General features: G+C 61.4%; 1 protein-coding gene across 1 annotated transcript in view; it reads right to left on the reverse strand.

Annotated features, from left to right (window-relative positions):
* RP2 (RP2 activator of ARL3 GTPase) overlaps positions 1–23,657 on the reverse strand; it is a 41,889-nt gene that overhangs the window by 12,223 nt on the left and 6,009 nt on the right. The window contains exons 2-4 of the mRNA XM_078620586.1: positions 10,812–11,036; positions 8,842–8,994; positions 3,303–3,764 (exon numbers count right to left, since the gene is read on the reverse strand). Of these exons, the coding sequence (XP_078476712.1) occupies positions 3,303–3,764; positions 8,842–8,994; positions 10,812–11,036 (840 nt within the window). The remainder of the gene's footprint in view (positions 1–3,302; positions 3,765–8,841; positions 8,995–10,811; positions 11,037–23,657) is intronic.

The raw sequence follows: 23,657 nt of genomic DNA on the forward strand, positions 1-23,657 counted from the left end.
CTCATGAGCGCCTCCTCCACCTGGGTACCCAAAAGACCCTCGCCTTGCTCCAGCTTGATATTTTTTGGCCAGGCATGACGAGGGATGTCGCAGATCTGTTGGCATCATGCCCTCGGTGTGCGCAGCGAAAACCACCAGCACGGGAGTCAAACCCGCCTTTGCAGTCTATCAGAGTCTCCAGAGTGAACGAACTTGTCGCGCTGGATATTCTGGGGCCATTTCCCGCCACCCCTAGGGGCAATAGATATTTGTTGACCGGGGTGGAATACTTTACGCGCTGGCCTATGGCCTGGCCCCTGGCCAACCAGTCGGCAGCAGCCATCGTGGAGGCCTTTGTCCAAGGTTACGTCATGGACAAAGGTGCTCCGGAGCGGCTGCTGACCGACCAGGGAAAACATTTTTCCGGCAAACTCCTCCAACAAGTCTGTGAGCTCCTGGGAACGAAAAAAATTCGTACCTCTCCCTATCACCCGCAAACTGACGGGATGGTCGAGCGTCTGCATCGAACCATCACGTCTATGTTGTCGCAGCAGGTTTCGGACTCACAGACCGATTGGGATTTTCACCCTTCTTCCTCATGTATGGCCGCGAACCTGACCCACCTGTTCGGGCACAGCTGCAGATCCCCGCGCCGCTGGGAAAAACTAAATTGGCCGACCATGTTAAATTTAACCTTGCGAAATTGACTGAGGCACGGGATGCTGCCATGCTAAATTCCGACAGGCGTCAGAAAGCGAATGAGCGCCTCAGACTGGGTCGCGTGCACGTGCTACAGTGGAAGCCGGGGGACAGGGCATGGCTGCACTGTCCCCAGGTACCACTCGCGACCTCCTCAAAACTGGTGCGGCCGTGGCGGGGCCCCGTCGAGGTGGTCGAGGTTTTGCGGCCTCAGTGCGTTCGCATCAAATGGGGGAAGCGCCGGTGGTTTGTGCACCCCTCTAGGCTGAAACCCTTCGTTGCGGTGCGAGGCCCCACTCCACACACGCGTGGCCAAACATGTGGGGGGTCGGCCGACTCAAAGGGTCCGTCTCTGCTGCTCTCGCCTGACGTGTTGCCGGCTGTCCCGCCCCCAGGTGCACCAGGAATGACGGGCTCCCGCCCAACAACCCCTACGGGGGATGCCGAGGGTCTCGCGACATCAAGCGCAGACTCACTTCGAAATGGACAGCTGCCACCAGATGGTCCGCCATCCGGGGTTGCCCCGTGTGACGGGCCTGCGGCAAGGACGCGCGCAAGAATGCGCAGACTCTTGTGATGCACAAAAAGAAGAAATTTTTTTTCTTTTTATTTTCACGTGTATGGTTACTGTGCGCTGCGTCGGTGGTGTGCTCCTGGCACATTGTGTTGTGTGTGTGTTGGGGGTTCCTTGCGATTTGTATATACGTTGCTTTTACGGAATTCGTATATATTCGGGGGGGGTGCGTCGGGTTGTTTTCCCTTCGGGGTTTTCTGGTTCTTGTTGTTCTCTTCGCGTTATGTTGAAAAATAGTGAGGCACACGCGCGGTCAGGGGGTAAATGCACTTTTATTGTCGTTTTTTTTGTATGTTGGCAGCCGGGACGACTGCAAGCTATGCGGGGGGGGGGGGTGATGTAGGGGTGTTAGAGAGAGAGCCGTTATGCATGGCAGCTTATGGGAAACAAACACAGTGGGCGGGGCTACGTGAGTGCACGGGGGGGGGTGCTCTCAACGACGTCCGCACCAGGCAGCCCGGGGCCCCACCCCTCAGCGGGGGTGGAGTATAAAGGGGGATGTGTCAGAGGGCTCGGGGCAGAATGTTAAAGCTAAACCAGTGAAGACCGAAGATCGTCTAGCTAGAGCCCTGGACTCCCCTGGGACGCCGCCCTTGTCAGGGCCGCGCAGGACCGAGCTAGCGGCGTGGTCCCGAGAACCAGAGCTAGTGCTCTGGGACTCCGGGTACCGTAGCCCGACTTACCAGTGTCGGGCCAGACAGCCTCCCCTAGCCCGTTAGTGGAGGACTAGGAGGTAGGTCAGAGATAGCTAGCAGTGTATTCCCAGCTAGCCGGGTGAGGGGGCCGTTACCCCCTCTAGTATTGTATGTCCACAGTTGTGACTACTTGTACGGAATAAATACGTGTGCCTCACCAACGGTGTCCAAGAGTCATCAACGGTACTTCATCTGTGTGAGTCTCTCTGTGTCTCCCTGTGTGAGTCTCTGTGTGTGTGAGTCTCTGTGTGTGAGTCTGTGTGTGGTGGGTCTCTGTGTGTGTCTCTGTGTGAGTCTCTGTGTGAGTCTCTGTGTGGTGAGTCTCTGTGTAAGTCTCTCTGTGTGAGTCTGTGTGTCTCTGTGTGAGTCTGTGGGTGTCTGTGTGCTGAGTCTGTGGGTGTCTGTGGTGAGTCTGTGGGTCTCTGTGTGGTGAGTCTGGGGATCTCTGTGTGGTGAGTCTCTGTGTGAGTCTGTGAGTCTGTGTGTGTGTCTCTGTGTAAGTGAGTGAGTCTCTGTGTGAGTCTGCCCCTCCACACCTCGTCGACGAGTTTGCGTGCGTTGGCGGTGGCGTAGGTCTCTCTGTGTCTCTCTGTGCGAGTCTCTGTGTGTGAGTCTGTGTGTGTCTCTGTGTGAGTCTCTGTGTGAGTCTCTCTGTGTCTCTCTGTGTGAGTCTCTGTGTGAGTATGTGGGCCTCTGTGTGAGTCTCTGTGTGAGTCTCTGTGTGTGTCTCTGTGTCTCTCTGTGTCTCTCTGTGTGAGTCTCTGTGTGAGTCTGTGTGAGTCTGTGGGTCTCTGTGTGAGTCTGTGGGTCTCTGTGTGTGTCTCTCTGCGCGAGTCTCCCCCCTCCACACCTCGTCGACGAGCTTGCGTGCGTTGGCGGTGGCGTAGGTCTCTGTATGTGTCTCTGTGTGTGTCTGTGAGTCTGTGTGTGAGTCTGTGTGTCTCTCTGTGTGTGTCTCTGTGTGTGTCTGTGAGTCTGTGTGTGTGTCTCTGTGTGAGTCTCTGTGTGAGTCTCTGTGTGTGTGTCTCTGTGTGAGTCTGTGGGTCTCTCTGTGGGTCTCTGTGTGAGTCTCTGTGTGTGAGTCTCTGTGTGAGTCTCTGTGTGAGTCTGTGTCTCTCTCTGTGTGTCTCTCTGTGTGAGTCTCTGTGTGAGTCTCTGTGTGTATCTCTGTGTGTGTCTCTGTGTGAGTCTCTGTGTGTCAGTCTCTGTGTTAGTCTCTGTGTGAGTCTCTGTGTGAGTCTCTGTGTGAGTCTGTGTGAGTCTGTGGGTCTCTGTGTGAGTCTCTGTGTGAGTCTGTGAGTCTGTGTGTGTGTCTCTGTATGAGTCTGTGTCTCTCTGCGTGAGCCTCTCCACACCTCGTCGACGAGTTTGCGTGCGTTGGCGGTAGCGTAGGCGTCTCCGAAGAACACGACGAGGGCCGACTCGTCGCTGGGCCGTCTCCGCCCGGCGCCCAGCGTGGCCGGCACGATGCTGCGGGCCGCCTCCACCGAGGCCCTCACCCGCAGCACGGCCGCCCACTGCTCGCCCGCCCACTCGCCCCCCTCCACCTTCTCCCCCTCCACCTCCTCCTCCCCCTCCACCTCCACCGCCGCCCCGGTAGCAGCAGCAGCAGCGGCCTCAACGTGTTCGCTAGCCAAGACCGCGGCTGGGCGGTCCTTGCCGGCGGCAGTGGTGGTGGTGGTGGCGGCGGCGGCGGTGGGGAGAAGGCCGGGGAGCAGGCCGGGGTCCGCCGCGAGGGAGAAGTTCCGCTCGCCCGGCACCGGCGTGAAGTCGTGGACGCTGCTCCAGTTGTTGTTGAAGATGCTCAGCTCGGCGTCCTGCCGGGGAGAGAGGCGGCCGGCACACAAACACAACGATGAAGACATTGGAAATAAACTAGTTGGTATTGAAAATAAACTGATTGTGCAGTACAGTAATCCCTCGCCACTTCGCGGTTCAAGTTTTGCGGCCTCAGTGCATCGCGGATTTTTCGAACTGATTTAAAGGCCTCATTATACCTGTGCAGTAACACCATCATCATCATCATTCATCATCACATTCATCGAACTGCACAGGTCTGTCATCATCGTCATTGTCATCGTCATTGTCATCGTCATTGTCATCGTCATTACTGGAGTCAAGTCTCAAGATACTACTGTCATTGGTGAGTGTAGAACACCATAATACGTATCGTATGAGAGAGAGAGAGAGTGAATGTATAATATTAAGGTTTCATAATTAAATAGATTTAAGTAAAATATATATATAAAGTATAAATATACATATTTTAAACATTCTGGTACCCACACACACGTATACGGAAATTCCTAGGGGGCCAATCCTACTTCGCAGATTTTCACCTATCCCGAGGGGTTCCGGTCCCCATTCACCGCGATAAACGAGGGATCACTGTACACCTCGTAGTTTCGGTGTCCGACAATTGCCGATTGGGGAACAATTCGGCACGCACTCGCGCGCACGCCGTGCCGGTAATTTGTGAGCGTGCTTACGAAGGGCTATCGCCCGAAACGTCACGCGCAGTTCTCTATCGGCACCCCGCTGAGTCGGCGTCTCGTGCCTGCGCCCGCACAGCGGTGTGGGGCACAGCGGTGTGACACACCTCAGTGTGACACACAGCGGTGTGACACATTGCTGTGTGACACACAGCAGTGTGTCACACAGCAGTGTGACACACAGTAGTGTGACACACAGCGGTGTGACACACAGCAGTGTGACACACAGCGGTGTGACACACAGCAGTGTGACACACCTCAGTGTGACACACAGCGGTGTGACACACAGCGGTGTGACACACAGCAGTGTGACACACAGCAGTGTGACACACAGCAGTGTGACACACAGCGGTGTGACACACAGCGGTGTGACACACAGCGGTTGGACACACAGCGGTGTGACACACAGCGGTGTGACACACAGCGGTGTGACACAGCAGTGTGACACAGCGGTGTGACACACAGCAGTGTGACACACAGCAGTGTGACACACAGAGGTGTGACACACAGCAGTGTGACACACAGCGGTGTGACACACAGCAGTGTGACACACAGTGGTGTGACACAGCGGTGTGACACACAGCGGTGTGACACACAGCGGTGTGACACACAGCGGTGTGACACACAGAGGTGTGACACACAGCAGTGTGACACACAGCAGTGTGACACACAGCGGTGTGACACACAGAGGTGTGACACAGCAGTGTGACACACAGCAGTGTGACACACAGCGGTGTGTCACACAGCGGTGTGACACACAGCGGTGTGACACACAGCGGTGTGACACACAGCGGTGTGACACACAGCGGTGTGACACACAGCGGTGTGTCACACAGCGGTGTGACACACAGCGGTGTGACACACAGCGGTGTGACACACAGCGCTGTGTGACACACAGCGGTGTGACACACAGCGGTGTGACACACAGCGGTGTGACACACAGCTGTGTGGGGCACCCGCTGTGTGGGGCACCCGCTGTGTTTGGCCGCCCACGAAGACAAGCGGCCGGCGCTGCCAAGCGCCCCTCCGAGCACCGCACGCACCGCAGCCGGTCGCGTCGCCGGAACATTCCAAGATACGCGGCAGGGCCTCGTTACACGCGTGTGTGTGTGTGCGTGTGTGTGTGTGCGTGTGTGTGTGTGTGCGTGTGTGTGCGTGTGCGTGTGTGTGTGCGTGTATGTTTACGGTTGGAAAGATTTAGGCTGGCCTGCCTACGATCCATCCTGGGTTTAACCAGGCTGGATTGTGTGAGGAGCTCACAAGTCCTTGAAAGATCTGGGCAAAGTCCCATCGGTGAGCTCCTCCGGCAGGCAAGGCTGCATTGGCTGGGTCATGTAGCCCGCATGCCCAGCCACCGCATGCCTAAACAGCTTTTGTTCGGCCGGATCGAGGGGGCTAAACGGGCGCGGCACGGGCTAGAGAAGAGATGGAGTGATGTGGTACAGGAGGACGTGGAGCTGAGTGGACTTGCCGATGACTGGTACCAGCGGTGTCAAGATCGGCCTCAGTGGAGGAGGCTCGTGAAGGACGCTACTGGGCAGTTGGAGGCAGTCGCCCTCCAACAACAACGGAGGGCGGAGGAGCGACGCTCACAACAACGAGCGGAGCGCCAGGTGGCTAAAGCACCGCAAGTTGGTACAGTAGGGGGCACAGGTGGTGCATCAGCCAGTCATCTCGGTCATCTCGGTCAGTCGACCCGTGGCACCTGGGTCTGCCCCGTGACCTCCTGCCAGCGGGCGTTTGACACTTCACGTGGCCTCAAGGTGCACTTGGCCTGGCACAAGCGTCGTGGTGACGTCACCGCCACTTAGTGGCGAATGGCGGTTGTTGTTGTTGTTGTGTGTGTGCGTGTGCGTGCGTGTGCGTGTATGTGCGTGCAGCAGTAGTCCTCCCCGTGTCTCACTCCACCCCCCGTGTCTCACTCCACCTCCCCGTGTCTCACTCCACCCCCCGTGTCTCACTCCACCCCCCGTGTCTCACTCCACCCCCCCGTGTCTCACTCCACCCCCCGTGTCTCACTCCACCCCCCGTGTCTCACTCCACCCCCCCCGTGTCTCACTCCACCCCCCCGTGTCTCACTCCACCCCCCCGTGTCTCACTCCACCCCCCGTGTCTCACTCCACCCCCCGTGTCTCACTCCACCCCCCGTGTCTCACTCCACCTCCCGTGTCTCACTCCACCGCCCGTGTCTCACTCCACCCCCCGTGTCTCACTCCACCTCCCGTGTCTCACTCCACCCCCCGTGTCTCACTCCACCCCCCGTGTCTCACTCCACCCCCCGTGTCTCACTCCACTCCCCGTGTCTCACTCCACCCTCCCGTGTCTCACTCCACCTCCCCGTGTCTCACTCCACCCCCCGTGTCTCACTCCACCTCCCCGTGTCTCACTCCACCCCCCCGTGTCTCACTCCACCCCCCCGTGTCTCACTCCACCCCCCGTGTCTCACTCCACCCCCCGTGTCTCACTCCACCTCCCCGTGTCTCACTCCACCCCCCGTGTCTCACTCCACCCCCCGTGTCTCACTCCACCCCCCCGTGTCTCACTCCACCCCCCCACGTCTCACTCCACCCCCCCGTGTCTCACTCCACCCCCCGTGTCTCACTCCACCCCCCGTGTCTCACTCCACCCCCCGTGTCTCACTCCACCTCCCGTGTCTCCACCCCCCGTGTCTCACTCCACCCCCCGTGTCTCACTCCACCTCCCGTGTCTCACTCCACCCCCCGTGTCTCACTCCACCCCCCGTGTCTCACTCCACTCCCCGTGTCTCACTCCACCCCTCCGTGTCTCACTCCACCTCCCCGTGTCTCACTCCACCCCCCGTGTCTCACTCCACCTCCCCGTGTCTCACTCCACCCTCCCGTGTCTCACTCCACCCCCCGTGTCTCACTCCACCCCCCCGTGTCTCACTCCACCTCCCGTGTCTCACTCCACCCCCCGTGTCTCACTCCACCTCCCGTGTCTCACTCCACCCCCCGTGTCTCACTCCACCCCCCCGTGTCTCACTCCACCCCCCCGTGTCTCACTCCACCTCCCGTGTCTCACTCCACCCCCCGTGTCTCACTCCACCCCCTGTGTCTCACTCCACCTCCCCGTGTCTCACTCCACCCCCCGTGTCTCACTCCACCCCCCCGTGTCTCACTCCACCCCCCGTGTCTCACTCCACCCCCCCGTGTCTCACTCCACCCCCCGTGTCTCACTCCACCCCCCGTGTCTCACTCCACCCCCCCGTGTCTCACTCCACCTCCCCGTGTCTCACTCCACCCCCCCGTGTCTCACTCCACCCCCCGTGTCTCACTCCACCCCCCGTGTCTCACTCCACCTCCCGTGTCTCACTCCACCCCCCGTGTCTCACTCCACCCCCGTGTCTCACTCCGCATCCCGTGTCTCACTCCACCCCCCCGTGTCTCACTCCACCCCCCCGTGTCTCACTCCGCCCCCCGTGTCTCACTCCACCCCCCCGTGTCTCACTCCACCCCCCCGTGTCTCACTCCACCCCCCGTGTCTCACTCCACCTCCCCGTGTCTCACTCCACCCCCCGTGTCTCACTCCACCTCCCCGTGTCTCACTCCATCCCACGTGTCTCACTCCACCCCCCCGTGTCTCAATCCACCCCCCGTGTCTCACTCCACCCCCCCGTGTCTCACTCCACCCCCCGTGTCTCACTCCACCCCCCCGTGTCTCACTCCACCCCCCCGTGTCTCACTCCACTCCCCCGTGTCTCACTCCACCCCCCGTGTCTCACTCCACCCCCCCGTGTCTCACTCCACCCCCCGTGTCTCACTCCACCTCCCGTGTCTCACTCCACCCCCCGTGTCTCACTCCACCTCCCGTGTCTCACTCCACCCCCCCGTGTCTCACTCCACCTCCCGTGTCTCACTCCACCCCCCGTGTCTCACTCCACCTCCCGTGTCTCACGACACCTCCCCGTGTCTCACTCCACCCCCCGTGTCTCATTCCACCTCCCCGTGTCTCACTCCACCCCCCGTGTCTCACTCCACCCCCCCGTGTCTCACTCCACCCCCCGTGTCTCACTCCACCCCCCCGTGTCTCACTCCACCCCCCGTGTCTCACTCCACCCCCCCGTGTCTCACTCCACCCCCCCGTGTCTCACTCCACCCCCCCGTGTCTCACTCCACCTCCCCGTGTCTCACTCCACCCCCCCGTGTCTCACTCCACCCCCCGTGTCTCACTCCACCTCCCGTGTCTCACTCCACCCCCCCGTGTCTCACTCCACCTCCCGTGTCTCACTCCACCCCCCGTGTCTCACTCCACCTCCCGTGTCTCACGACACCTCCCCGTGTCTCCTCGTGTCTCCCCGTGTTCCACTCCTCCCCGCGTCTCTCCGTGTCTCACCCCCCCACCCCCCCCCCCCCCACCGCCCCCCACGGCAGCCATACTTCACCCGGAACTGCGAGGCGAGCTCTGGGTAGTAGAACTGGTAGCATCCAAACTTGAGGGCGGTGGAGGCTTCGATGACGGGCTGCGTGGAGCAGCACAGGAAGATGCTCAGGCCGCGGCAGTCGCGCGTCCGGAACTGCTGGCACGCCACCAGCACCTTGCACCCGCACGGGGGAGACACGGGGAGACGCGGTGAGACACGGGGAGGTGGAGTGAGACACGGGGAGACACGGGGAGACGCGGTGAGACGCGGTGAGACACGGGGAGACACGGGGAGGTGGCGTGAGACACGGGGAGACGCGGGGAGACGCGGTGAGACGCGGGGGGTGGAGTGAGACACGGGGAGACACGGGGAGGTGCGGTGAGACACGGGGAGACACGGGGAGACGCGGTAAGACACGGGGAGACGCGGTGAGACACGGGGAGACAGGGAGACGCGGTGAGACACGGTGAGACACGGGGAGACACGGGGGGGTGGAGTGAGACACGGGGAGACATGGTGAGACACGGGGAGACGTGGTGAGACACGGGGAGACACGGGGAGACACGGGGGGGGGGAAGTGAGACACGGGGAGACACGGGGAGACACGGGGAGACGCGGGGGGGGGAGGTGAGACACGGGGAGACACGGGGAGAGGCAGTGAGACACGGTGAGACACGGGGAGACACGGGGAGACGCGGTGAGACACGGGGAGAGGGCAGTGAGACACGGGGAGACACGAGGAGAGACACGGTGAGACACGGGGAGACACTGTGAGACACAGGGAGACACAGGGAGACACAGGGAGACACGGGGAGACACGGGGAGACGCGGTGAGACACGGGGAGACACGGGGAGGTGGAGTGAGACGCGGTGAGACACGGGGAGGTGTCGTGACACACGGGGAGGTGGAGTGAGACACGGGGAGGGGCGGAGGAGCGACGCTCACAACAACGAGCGGAGCGCCGGGTGGCTAAAGCACAGCAAGTTGGCACAGTATCTCGGTCATCTCGGTCAGTCGACCCGTGGCACCTGCTGGGTCTGCCCCGTGACCTCCTGCCAGCGGGCGTTCGACACTTCACGTGGCCTCAAGGTGCACTTGGCCTGGCACAAGCGTCGTGGTGACGTCACCGCCACTTAGTGGCGAATGGCGGTTGTTGTTGTTGTTGTGTCTGTGTCTGTGTGTCTGTGTGTGTGTCTGTGTGTGTGTGGGAGGGTGGTGGTGGTGCAGCGGTTGGCGCTCTGCGCCATGAAGACGGCGACCCAAGTTCAATTCCAGCTCACGGTCAACACCGCTGGCGATTATCTAAACCGGTCCTGGGCCTCCCTTAGGTCGACTAAGCCTCAAATGAGTACCCGTGCTGTGTGTAAACATCGCCACTGGGGAGACAAAGACGGCCGGGCGTGGTGCTGGCCACCCACCCCCTCGTGTGCCACAGTGGCGGTAGCCTTCATAGACGCTGCTCGCTAACAGCACTTGCCCCGACAGTCTGCTAGAGCCTCAAATGAGTACCCGTGTGTTGCCTCCGAAACGTCGTGATTTTTGTTTTTATTTTATTTTACTTTCTACGTGACTTTACCGAAAAAACCTAAGAAGATGATTCCTTGCAGTCACGAAAGCTTCAAATCTAGAATTAGTCTGCTAGAGCTACACGGGGGACCTTTGTCTTTGTGTGGTGGTGGTGGTGGTGGTGGTAGTGTAGTGGTGGTAGTGGTGGTGGTAGTGATGGTAGTGGTGGTGGTAGTGATGGTAGTGGTGGTGGTAGTGATGGTAGTGGTGGTGGTAGTGGTGGTGGTGGTGTAGTGGTGGTATTGGTGGTGGTAGTGATGGTAGTGGTGGTGGTAGTGGTGGTGGTGGTAGTGGTAGTGGTGATGGTGGTGATAGTGGTGGTAGTGGTGATGGTGGTGATAGTAGTGGTGGTAGTGGTGGTGGTAGTGGTGGTGATAGTGGTGATAGTGGTGGTAGTGGTGGTGGTGGTGGTGGTAGTGGTCACCTCGCAGTCCTCGCAGTCGCGCAGGAAGACGCTGCCCTTGACGGGGCCCAGCACGAGGCGGCAGCGCACGCAGTCGTCCACGGTGACGGTGGCCGAGTGGTCGAGCACCACGATGCGGCAGTCGCTGCAGGCCGCCACCACCAGCTGCTGGCCGCACACGGAGCCCGGAGCCCGGCCCACCGCTGTGCCACTCAGACCCGTCACCACGAAGCGCTGCAGGTCGACCTGGAGGGGGTGGTGGTGGTGGTGGTGGCGGTGGTGGTGGTGGTGGTAGTGGTGGTGGTGGTGATGGTGGTAGTGGTGGTAGTGGTAGTGGTGGTAGTGGTGGTGGTAGTGGTGGTGGTGATGGTGGTAGTGGTAGTGGTGGTAGTGGTAGTGGTGGTGGTGGTAGTGGTAGTAGTAGTGGTAGTGGTGGTGGTGGTAGTGGTAGTGGAGGTAGTAGTGTTGGTGTAGTGGTGGTGGTAGTGGTGGTGGTAGTGGAGGTAGTAGTGTTGGTGTAGTGGTGGTGGTATTGGTAGTGGTGGTAGTGGTGGTAGTGGTGGTGGTGGTAGTGGTGGTGGTGGTAGTGGTGGTGGTAGTGGTAGTGGTGGTAGTGGTGGTAGTGGTGGTGGTAGTGGTGGTGGTGGTAGTGGTGGTGGTGGTGCATCACAGCCTCACATGAGTGACCACGTGTGGCTGTGGGTAGTAAAACAACGCCACGGGAGGGAGTGGGGGGGGACAAAGGCTTGCCGCACACGGACAACACCGCCAGTGACGATTCTCTGAACCGGTCCTGGGCCTCCCCCCTAGGTCGACTTAGCCTCAAATGAGCACCTGGCGCGGTGTGTAGTAAACATCGTCACTGTGGGGAGACAAAGGCGGCCGGGCGTGGTGCTGGCCAGCCAGCCCCTCGTGTGCCACAGTGCCGGCAGCCTTCACAGGTGCTGCTGCTATTCGCTGCTAGCAGCACTTGCCCCAGCAGTCTGTTACAGGCTACACGGGGGACCTTTGTCTTTGTAGTGGGCGCCACCGTGGCGAGATGTTAACTACCTCGCCTGGTGCACAGGAGGTCTATGTGGAATCTGCGTCTCTCTCATCATCATCACGGTGGCTGAGAGATGTTAACTACATCGCCTGGTACACAGGAGGTCTATGTGGAGTCTGCGTCTCTCATCATCATCATCACGGTGGCTGGGAGATGTTAACTACCTCGCCTGGTACACAGGAGGTCTATGTGGAGTCTGCGTCTCTCTCTCGTCATCATCACGGTGGCTGGGAGATGTTAACTACCTCACCTGGTACACAGGAGGTCTATGTGGAGTCTGCGTCTCTCTCTCATCATCATCACGGTGGCTGGGAGATGTTAACTACCTCGCCTGGTATACAGGAGGTCTATGTGGAGTCTGCGTCTTTCTCTCATCATCATCACGGTGGCTGGGAGATGTTAACTACCTCGCCTGGTACACAGGAGGTCTATGTGGAGTCTGCGTCTCTCTCTCATCCTCACCACGGTGGCTAGAAGATGTTGACTACCTCGCCTGGTCTACAAGAGGTCGTGGGTTCGATCCCGACCCTGACGATGCCTGCTGCTGTGTATTTGGAGTCTGCATCTCTCATCATCATCATCATCACGGTGGCTATGAGATGTTGACTACCTCGCCGGGTACACAGGAGGTCCTGGGTTCGATCCCGACCCTGACGACTGCTGCTGCTGTGTATTTGGAGTCTGCGTCTCTCTCCCCGTGGTGGTCGCTGCGTGGATGTCTCCAGGTCCTCCTCCGGTTTATCCCCCTCCGCTTTTAAAATCAACGTCACCACGCAGATTCAGAGCATTTGGCTGCCGCTATGAATGTCAACGTGATGACGATGATGATGATGACGACGATGATGATGACATCCGCCACTCCACCGTTGGTACCTCATTTGCCAGTAAAAAATATGATAATTGGTTTTTTACCCTTTTATCTGGCAACAAAACTGACACCTTTTTGTATAAGGAGTCATGTTTGCATTGACCACAATACCTGCAGTTATAATGCAAACAAAAAACATAACTCTGATAATGATATGCACTGTCCTTGAAGTTGATTGGTCCACACCCGAGACAGCTTTCCTTAGAGCCCCATCTCACATGGTGTTGGACCAGATGATGCCAAAAGGCGCACAACTCAAAGACAATGCACATTATGACTGCAGGTATTGTGGTCTATGCAAACATGACTCCTCGTAAAAAAGGTGTCAGTTTTGTTGCCAGATAAAAGGGTCAAAAGCCAATTATCATCCGCCACTCCGTTGAGGCATCATCGGTGAGAGCCAGGAGCTCACCCCGAGCTCTGTGGGGCCTTCTCACACCTGCGAAGATGAAAATAGCTGAACACGCCGGGGACGCTTGCGACCAATGCCACCCATGAAAGGTTTTGTTGAGATGATCGCCGTTGATGCCGCCGCCACCACCCGACACCACCAATTAGAACGTTGCCAATTCGTCACTCGTAGAGCCCGAACCAGAAGCGTGTTGGAGAGCAAAGCCACAACCATTCGCGATCTGAGCACGACGTTTCACCGGTAGCTACAACCAGCATCATCAGACGGGTGGTGGTGGGTTTAACAACACAGCATTCATATTCACGCCATCATCTCAACCCCAACAACAAAAAAAGCTCTAGTTTGGAATCCCGTTACATTTCGGCACCCAGCCAGCCAGCCACACACCCAGCCACTCACCCAGCTACCCACCCACTCAGCCACCCAGCCACTCACCCAGCCACTCACCCAGCCACCGACCCAGCCACCCAACAAACCCTATATTATGAAAAATAGTTTAAGGGTGCGGGGGTGGAGGAGGCATCACAGGTCTGTCCCGTGACCTCCTCCTGCTGCACCTAGCCTGGCACAGCAGCCAACCCATGGCACCTGCTGGGTCTGTCCCGTAACCTCCTCCTGCACCTAGCCTGGCACAGCAGCCAACCCATGGCCCCTGCTGGGTCTGTCCCGTGACCTCCTCCACCTGCACCTAGCCTGGTACAGCAGCCAACCCACGGCACCTGCAGGGTCTGTCCCGTGACCTCCTCCTCCTGCACATAGCCTGGCACAGCAGTCAACCCACGGCACCTGCTGGGTCTGTCCCGTGACCTCCTCCTCCTGCACCTAGCCTGGCACAGCAGTCAATCCATGGCACCTGCTGTGTCTGTCCCGTGACCTCCTCCTCCTGCACCTAGCCTGGCACAGCAGTCAACCCATGGCACATGCCGGGTCTGTCCCGTGACCTCCTCCTGCTGCACCTAGCCTGGCACAGCAGTCAACCCACGGCACCTGCAGGGTCTGTCCCGTGACATCCTCCTCCTGCACCTAGCCTGGCACAGCAGTCAACCCATGGCACCTGCAGGGTCTGTCCCGTGACCTCCTCTTCCTGCGCCTAGCCTGGCACAGCAGTCAACCAGTGGCACCTGCAGGGTCTGTCCCGTGACCTCCTCCTCCTGCACCTAGCCTGGCACAGCAGCCAACCCATGGCACCTGCAGGGTCTGTCCCGTGACCTCCTCCTCCTGCACCTAGCCTAGCACAGCAGTCAACCCATGGCACCTGCTGGGTCTGTCCCGTGACCTCCTGCACCTAGCCTGGCACCGCAGCCAACCCACGGCACCTGCGGGGTCTGTCCCGTGACCTCCTCCTGCTGCACCTAGCCTGGAACAGCAGTCAACCAACGGCACCTGCAGGGTCTGTCCCGTGACCTCCTCCTGCTGCCCCTAGCCTGGCACAGCAGCCAACCCACGGCACCTGCAGGGTCTGTCCCGTGACCTCCTCCTGCACCTAGCCTGGCACAGCAGTCAACCCATGGCACCTGCTGGGTCTGTCCCGTGACCTCCTCCTCCTGCACCTAGCCTGGCACAGCAGTCAACCCATGGCACCTGCAGGGTCTGTCCCGTGAGCTTCTGCTGCACCTAGCCTGGCACAGCAGTCAACCCATGGCACCTTCTGGGTCTGTCCTGTGACCCCCTGCACCTAGCCTGGCACAGCAGTCAACCCATGGCACCTGCAGGGTCTGTCCCGTGACCTCCTCCTCCTGCACCTAGCCTGGCACAGCAGTCAACCAGTGGCACCTGCAGGGTCTGTCCCGTGACCTCCTCCTCCTCCTGCACCTAGCCTGGCACAGCAGCCAACCCATGGCACCTGCAGGGTATGTCCCGTGACCTCCTCCTCCTGCAACTAGCCTGGCACAGCAGTCAACCCATGGCACCTGCAGGGTCTGTCCCGTGACCTCCTGCACCTAGCCTGGCACAGCAGCCAACCCACGGCACCTGCGGGGTCTGTCCCGTGACCTCCTCCTGCTGCACCTAGCCTGGCACAGCAGTCAACCCACGGCACCTGCTGGGTCTGTCCCGTGACCTCCTCCTCCTGCACCTAGCCTGGCACAGCAGTCAACCAGTGGCACCTGCAGGGTCTGTCCCGTGACCTCCTCCTCCTGCACCTAGCCTGGCACAGCAGCCAACCCATGGCACCTGCAGGGTATGTCCCGTGACCGCCTCCTCCTGCACCTAGCCTGGCACAGCAGTCAACCCATGGCACCTGCTGGGTCTGTCCCGTGACCTCCTGCACCTAGCCTGGCACAGCAGCCAACCCACGGCACCTGCGGGGTCTGTCCCGTGACCTCCTCCTGCTGCACCTAGCCTGGAACAGCAGTCAACCCACGGCACCTGCAGGGTCTGTCCCGTGACCTCCTCCTGCTGCACCTAGTCTGGCACAGCAGCCAACCCACGGCACCTGCAGGGTCTGTCCCGTGACCTCCTCCTGCTCCTAGCCTGGCACAGCAGTCAACCCATGGCACCTGCAGGGTCTGTCCCGTGACCTCCTCCTCCTGCACCTAGCCAGGCACAGCAGTCAACCCATGGCACCTGCAGGGTCTGTCCCGTGATCTCCTGCTGCACCTAGCCTGGCACAGCAGTCAACCCACGGCACCTGCAGGGTCTGTCCCGTGAACTCCTCCTCCTGCACCTAGCCTGGCACAGCAGTCAACCAGTGGCACCTGCAGGGTCTGTCCCGTGACCTCCTCCTCCTCCTGCACCTAGCCTGGCACAGCAGCCAACCCATGGCACCTGCAGGGTATGTCCCGTGACCTCCTCCTCCTGCACCTAGCCTGGCACAGCAGCCAACCCACGGCACCTGCGGGGTCTGTCCCGTGACCTCCTCCTGCTGCACCTAGCCTGGAACAGCAGTCAACCAACGGCACCTGCAGGGTCTGTCCCGTGACCTCCTCCTGCTGCCCCTAGCCTGGCACAGCAGCCAACCCACGGCACCTGCAGGGTCTGTCCCGTGACCTCCTCCTGCACCTAGCCTGGCACAGCAGTCAACCCATGGCACCTGCTGGGTCTGTCCCGTGACCTCCTCCTCCTGCACCTAGCCTGGCACAGCAGTCAACCCATGGCACCTGCAGGGTCTGTCCCGTGACCTCCTCCTCCTGCACCTAGCCTGGCACAGCAGTCAACCCATGGCACCTGCAGGGTCTGTCCCGTGATCTCCTGCTGCACCTAGCCTGGCACAGCAGTCAACCCACGGCACCTGCAGGGTCTGTCCCGTGACCTCCTCCTCCTGCACCTAGCCTGGCACAGCAGTCAACCAGTGGCACCTGCAGGGTCTGTCCCGTGACCTCCTCCTCCTCCTGCACCTAGCCTGGCACAGCAGCCAACCCATGGCACCTGCAGGGTATGTCCCGTGACCTCCTCCTCCTGCAACTAGCCTGGCACAGCAGTCAACCCATGGCACCTGCAGGGTCTGTCCCGTGACCTCCTGCACCTAGCCTGGCACAGCAGCCAACCCACGGCACCTGCGGGGTCTGTCCCGTGACCTCCTCCTGCTGCACCTAGCCTGGCACAGCAGTCAACCCACGGCACCTGCTGGGTCTGTCCCGTGACCTCCTCCTCCTGCACCTAGCCTGGCACAGCAGTCAACCAGTGGCACCTGCAGGGTCTGTCCCGTGACCTCCTCCTCCTGCACCTAGCCTGGCACAGCAGCCAACCCATGGCACCTGCAGGGTATGTCCCGTGACCTCCTCCTCCTGCACCTAGCCTGGCACAGCAGCCAACCCATGGCACCTGCAGGGTATGTCCCGTGACCTCCTCCTCCTGCACCTAGCCTGGCACAGCAGCCAACCCACGGCACCTGCAGGGTCTGTCCCGTGACCTCCTCCTGCTGCACCTAGCCTGGAACAGCAGTCAACCAACGGCACCTGCAGGGTCTGTCCCATGACCTCCTCCTGCTGCCCCTAGCCTGGCACAGCAGCCAACCCACAGCACCTGCAGGGTCTGTCCCGTGACCTCCTCCTGCACCTAGCCTGGCACAGCAGTCAACCCATGGCACCTGCTGGGTCTGACCCGTGACCTCCTCCTCCTGCACCTAGCCTGGTACAGCAGTCAACCCATGGCACCTGCAGGGTCTGTCCCGTGAGCTTCTGCTGCACCTAGCCTGGCACAGCAGTCAACCCATGGCACCTTCTGGGTCTGTCCTGTGACCCCCTGCACCTAGCCTGGCACAGCAGTCAACCCATGGCACCTGCAGGGTCTGTCCCGTGACCTCCTCCTCCTGCACCTAGCATGGCACAGCAGTCAACCAGTGGCACCTGCAGGGTCTGTCCCGTGACCTCCTCCTCCTCCTGCACCTAGCCTGGCACAGCAGCCAACCCATGGCACCTGCAGGGTATGTCCCGTGACCTCCTCCTCCTGCAACTAGCCTGGCACAGCAGTCAACCCATGGCACCTGCAGGGTCTGTCCCGTGACCTCCTGCACCTAGCCTGGCACAGCAGCCAACCCACGGCACCTGCGGGGTCTGTCCCGTGACCTCCTCCTGCTGCACCTAGCCTGGCACAGCAGTCAACCCACGGCACCTGCTGGGTCTGTCCCGTGACCTCCTCCTCCTGCACCTAGCCTGGCACAGCAGTCAACCCATGGCACCTGCTGGGTCTGTCCCGTGACCTCCTGCACCTAGCCTGGCACAGCAGCCAACCCACGGCACCTGCGGGGTCTGTCCCGTGACCTCCTCCTGCTGCACCTAGCCTGGAACAGCAGTCAACCCACGGCACCTGCAGGGTCTGTCCCGTGACCTCCTCCTGCTGCACCTAGTCTGGCACAGCAGTCAACCCATGGCACCTGCAGGGTCTGTCCCGTGATTTCCTGCTGCACCTAGCCTGGCACAGCAGTCAACCCACGGCACCTGCAGGGTCTGTCCCGTGACCTCCTCCTCCTGCACCTAGCCTGGCACAGCAGTCAACCAGTGGCACCTGCAGGGTCTGTCCCGTGACCTCCTCCTCCTCCTGCACCAAGCCTGGCACAGCGGCCAACCCATGGCACCTGCAGGGTATGTCCCGTGACCTCCTCCTCCTGCACCTAGCCTGGCACAGCAGTCAACCCATGGCACCTGCTGGGTCTGTCCCGTGACCTCCTACACCTAGCCTGGCACAGCAGCCAACCCACGGCACCTGCGGGGTCTGTCCCGTGACCTCCTCCTGCTGCACCTAGCCTGGCACAGCAGCCAACCCACGGCACCTGCGGGGTCTGTCCCGTAACCTCCTCCTGCTGCACCTAGCCTGGCACAGCAGCCAACCCACGGCACCTGCTGGGTCTGTCCCGTGACCTCCTCCTCCTGCACCTAGCCTGGCACAGCAGTCAACCCATGGCACCTGCCGGGTCTGTCACGTGACCTCCTCCTCCTGCACCTAGCCTGGCACAGCAGTCAACCCATGGCACCTGCAGGGTCTGTCCCGTGATCTCCTGCTGCACCTAGCCTGGCACAGCAGTCAACCCATGGGACCTTCTGGGTCTGTCCTGTGACCTCCTCCTCCTGCACCTAGCCTGGCACAGCAGTCAACCCATGGCACCTGCAGGGTCTGTCCCGTGACCTCCTCCTCCTGCACCTAGCCTGGCACAGCAGTCAACCAGTGGCACCTGCAGGGTCTGTCCCGTGACCTCCTCCTCCTCCTGCACCTAGCCTGGCACAGCAGCCAACCCATGGCACCTGCAGGGTATGTCCCGTGACCTCCTCCTGCTGCACCTAGCCTGGAACAGCAGTCAACCAACGGCACCTGCAGGGTCTGTCCCGTGACCTCCTCCTGCTGCCCCTAGCCTGGCACAGCAGCCAACCCACGGCACCTGCAGGGTCTGTCCCGTGACCTCCTCCTGCACCTAGCCTGGCACAGCAGTCAACCCATGGCACCTGCTGGGTCTGTCCCGTGACCTCCTCCTCCTGCACCTAGCCTGGCACAGCAGTCAACCCATGGCACCTGCAGGGTCTGTCCCGTGAGCTTCTGCTGCACCTAGCCTGGCACAGCAGTCAACCCATGGCACCTTCTGGGTCTGTCCTGTGACCCCCTGCACCTAGCCTGGCACAGCAGTCAACCCATGGCACCTGCAGGGTCTGTCCCGTGACCTCCTCCTCCTGCACCTAGCCTGGCACAGCAGTCAACCAGTGGCACCTGCAGGGTCTGTCCCGTGACCTCCTCCTCCTCCTGCACCTAGCCTGGCACAGCAGCCAACCCATGGCACCTGCAGGGTATGTCCCGTGACCTCCTCCTCCTGCAACTAGCCTGGCACAGCAGTCAACCCATGGCACCTGCAGGGTCTGTCCCGTGACCTCCTGCACCTAGCCTGGCACAGCAGCCAACCCACGGCACCTGCGGGGTCTGTCCCGTGACCTCCTCCTGCTGCACCTAGCCTGGCACAGCAGTCAACCCACGGCACCTGCTGGGTCTGTCCCGTGACCTCCTCCTCCTGCACCTAGCCTGGCACAGCAGTCAACCAGTGGCACCTGCAGGGTCTGTCCCGTGACCTCCTCCTCCTGCACCTAGCCTGGCACAGCAGCCAACCCATGGCACCTGCAGGGTATGTCCCGTGACCTCCTCCTCCTGCACCTAGCCTGGCACAGCAGTCAAACCATGGCACCTGCTGGGTCTGTCCCGTGACCTCCTGCACCTAGCCTGGCACAGCAGCCAACCCACGGCACCTGCGGGGTCTGTCCCGTGACCTCCTCCTGCTGCACCTAGCCTGGAACAGCAGTCAACCCACGGCACCTGCAGGGTCTGTCCCGTGACCTCCTCCTGCTGCACCTAGTCTGGCACAGCAGCCAACCCACGGCACCTGCAGGGTCTGTCCCGTGACCTCCTCCTGCTCCTAGCCTGGCACAGCAGTCAACCCATGGCACCTGCAGGGTCTGTCCCGTGACCTCCTCCTCCTGCACCTAGCCTGGCACAGCAGTCAACCCATGGCACCTGCAGGGTCTGTCCCGTGATCTCCTGCTGCACCTAGCCTGGCACAGCAGTCAACCCACGGCACCTGCAGGGTCTGTCCCATGACCTCCTCCTCCTGCACCTAGCCTGGCACAGCAGTCAACCAGTGGCACCTGCAGGGTCTGTCCCGTGACCTCATCCTCCTCCTGCACCTAGCCTGGCACAGCAGCCAACCCATGGCACCTGCAGGGTATGTCCCGTGACCTCCTCCTCCTGCACCTAGCCTGGCACAGCAGTCAACCCATGGCACCTGCTGGGTCTGTCCCGTGACCTCCTACACCTAGCCTGGCACAGCAGCCAACCCACGGCACCTGCGGGGTCTGTCCCGTGACCTCCTCCTGCTGCACCTAGCCTGGCACAGCAGCCAACCTACGGCACCTGCGGGGTCTGTCCCGTAACCTCCTCCTGCTGCACCTAGCCTGGCACAGCAGCCAACCCACGGCACCTGCTGGGTCTGTCCCGTGACCTCCTCCTCCTGCACCTAGCCTGGCACAGCAGTCAACCCATGGCACCTGCCGGGTCTGTCACGTGACCTCCTCCTCCTGCACCTAGCCTGGCACAGCAGTCAACCCATGGCACCTGCAGGGTCTGTCCCGTGATCTCCTGCTGCACCTAGCCTGGCACAGCAGTCAACCCATGGGACCTTCTGGGTCTGTCCTGTGACCTCCTCCTCCTGCACCTAGCCTGGCACAGCAGTCAACCCATGGCACCTGCAGGGTCTGTCCCGTGACCTCCTCCTCCTGCACCTAGCCTGGCACAGCAGTCAACCAGTGGCACCTGCAGGGTCTGTCCCGTGACCTCCTCCTCCTGCACCTAGCCTGGCACAGCAGTCAACCAGTGGCACCTGCAGGGTCTGTCCCGTGACCTCCTCCTCCTGCACCTAGCCTGGCACAGCAGCCAACCCATGGCACCTGCAGGGTATGTCCCGTGACCTCCTCCTCCTGCACCTAGCCTGGCACAGCAGTCAAACCATGGCACCTGCTGGGTCTGTCCCGTGACCTCCTGCACCTAGCCTGGCACAGCAGCCAACCCACGGCACCTGCGGGGTCTGTCCCGTGACCTCCTCCTGCTGCACCTAGCCTGGAACAGCAGTCAACCCACGGCACCTGCAGGGTCTGTCCCGTGACCTCCTCCTGCTGCACCTAGTCTGGCACAGCAGCCAACCCACGGCACCTGCAGGGTCTGTCCCGTGACCTCCTCCTGCTCCTAGCCTGGCACAGCAGTCAACCCATGGCACCTGCAGGGTCTGTCCCGTGACCTCCTCCTCCTGCACCTAGCCTGGCACAGCAGTCAACCCATGGCACCTGCAGGGTCTGTCCCGTGATCTCCTGCTGCACCTAGCCTGGCACAGCAGTCAACCCACGGCACCTGCAGGGTCTGTCCCGTGACCTCCTCCTCCTGCACCTAGCCTGGCACAGCAGTCAACCAGTGGCACCTGCAGGGTCTGTCCCGTGACCTCATCCTCCTCCTGCACCTAGCCTGGCACAGCAGCCAACCCATGGCACCTGCAGGGTATGTCCCGTGACCTCCTCCTCCTGCACCTAGCCTGGCACAGCAGTCAACCCATGGCACCTGCTGGGTCTGTCCCGTGACCTCCTACACCTAGCCTGGCACAGCAGCCAACCCACGGCACCTGCGGGGTCTGTCCCGTGACCTCCTCCTGCTGCACCTAGCCTGGCACAGCAGCCAACCTACGGCACCTGCGGGGTCTGTCCCGTAACCTCCTCCTGCTGCACCTAGCCTGGCACAGCAGCCAACCCACGGCACCTGCTGGGTCTGTCCCGTGACCTCCTCCTCCTGCACCTAGCCTGGCACAGCAGTCAACCCATGGCACCTGCCGGGTCTGTCACGTGACCTCCTCCTCCTGCACCTAGCCTGGCACAGCAGTCAACCCATGGCACCTGCAGGGTCTGTCCCGTGATCTCCTGCTGCACCTAGCCTGGCACAGCAGTCAACCCATGGGACCTTCTGGGTCTGTCTTGTGACCTCCTCCTCCTGCACCTAGCCTGGCACAGCAGTCAACCCATGGCACCTGCAGGGTCTGTCCCGTGACCTCCTCCTCCTGCACCTAGCCTGGCACAGCAGTCAACCAGTGGCACCTGCAGGGTCTGTCCCGTGACCTCCTCCTCCTCCTGCACCTAGCCTGGCACAGCAGCCAACCCATGGCACCTGCAGGGTATGTCCCGTGACCTCCTCCTCCTGCACCTAGCCTGGCACAGCAGTCAACCCATGGCACCTGCTGGGTATGTCCCGTGACCTCCTGCACCTAGCCTGGCACAGCAGCCAACCCACGGCACCTGCGGGGTCTGTCCCGTGACCTCCTCCTGCTGCACCTAGCCTGGCACAGCAGCCAACCCACGGCACCTGCGGGGTCTGTCCCGTAACCTTCTCCTGCTGCACATAGCCTGGCACAGCAGCCAACCCACGGCACCTGCTGGGTCTGTCCCGTGACCTCCTCCTCCTGCACCTAGCCTGGCACAGCAGTCAACCCATGGCACCTGCCGGGTCTGTCACGTGACCTCCTCCTCCTGCACCTAGCCTGGCACAGCAGTCAACCCACGGCACCTGCTGGGTCTGTCCCGTGACCTCTTCCTCCTGCACCTAGCCTGGCACAGCAGTCAACCCATGGCACCTGCTGGGTCTGTCCCGTGACCTCCTCCTCCTGCACCTAGCCTGGCACAGCAGTCAACCCATGGCATCTGCTGGGTCTGTCCCGTGACCTCCTGCTGCACCTAGCCTGGCACAGCAGTCAAACCATGGCACCTGCTGGGTCTGTCCCGTGACCTCCTCCTGCTGCACCTAGCCTGGTACAGCAGTCAACCCACGGCACCTGCTGGGTCTGTCCCGTGACCTCCTCCTCCTGCACATAGCCTGGCACAGCAGTCAACCCATGGCACCTGCTGGGTCTGTCCCGTGACCTCCTCCTGCTGCACCTAGCCTGGCACAGCAGTCAACCCACGGCACCTGCTGGGTCTGTCCCGTGACCTCCTCCTCCTGAACATAGCCTGGCACAGCAGTCAACCCATGGCACCTGCTGGGTCTGTCCCGTGACCTCCTCCTGCTGCACCTAGCCTGGCACAGCAGCCAACCCACGGCACCTGCAGGGTCTGTCCCGTGACCTCCTCCTGCACCTAGCCTGGCACAGCAGGCAACCCATGGCACCTGCAGGGTCTGTCCCGTGACCTCCTCCTGCACCTAACCTGGCACAGCCGTCAACCCATGGCACCTGTTGGGTCTGTCCCGTGACCTCCTCCTCCTGCACCTAGCCTGGCACAGCAGTCAACCCATGACACCTGCTGGGTCTGTCCCGTAACCTCCTCCTCCTGCACCTAGCCTGGCACAGCAGCCAACCCACGGCACCTGCTGGGTCTGTCCCGTGACCTCCTCCTCCTGCAAGTAGCCTGGCACAGCAGTCAACCCATGGCACCTGCCGGGTCTGTCACGTGACCTCCTCCTCCTCCTGCACCTAGCCTGGCACAGCAGTCAACCCACGGCACCTGCTGGGTCTGTCCCGTGACCTCTTCCTCCTGCACCTAGCCTGGCACAGCAGTCAACCCATGGCACCTGCTGGGTCTGTCCCGTGACCTCCTCCTCCTG

This window comes from Lampetra planeri, chromosome 73, assembly GCF_965212315.1.
Source record: "Lampetra planeri chromosome 73, kcLamPlan1.2.h2, whole genome shotgun sequence".
In the NCBI taxonomy this organism is placed as follows: Eukaryota; Metazoa; Chordata; class Hyperoartia; order Petromyzontiformes; family Petromyzontidae; genus Lampetra; species Lampetra planeri.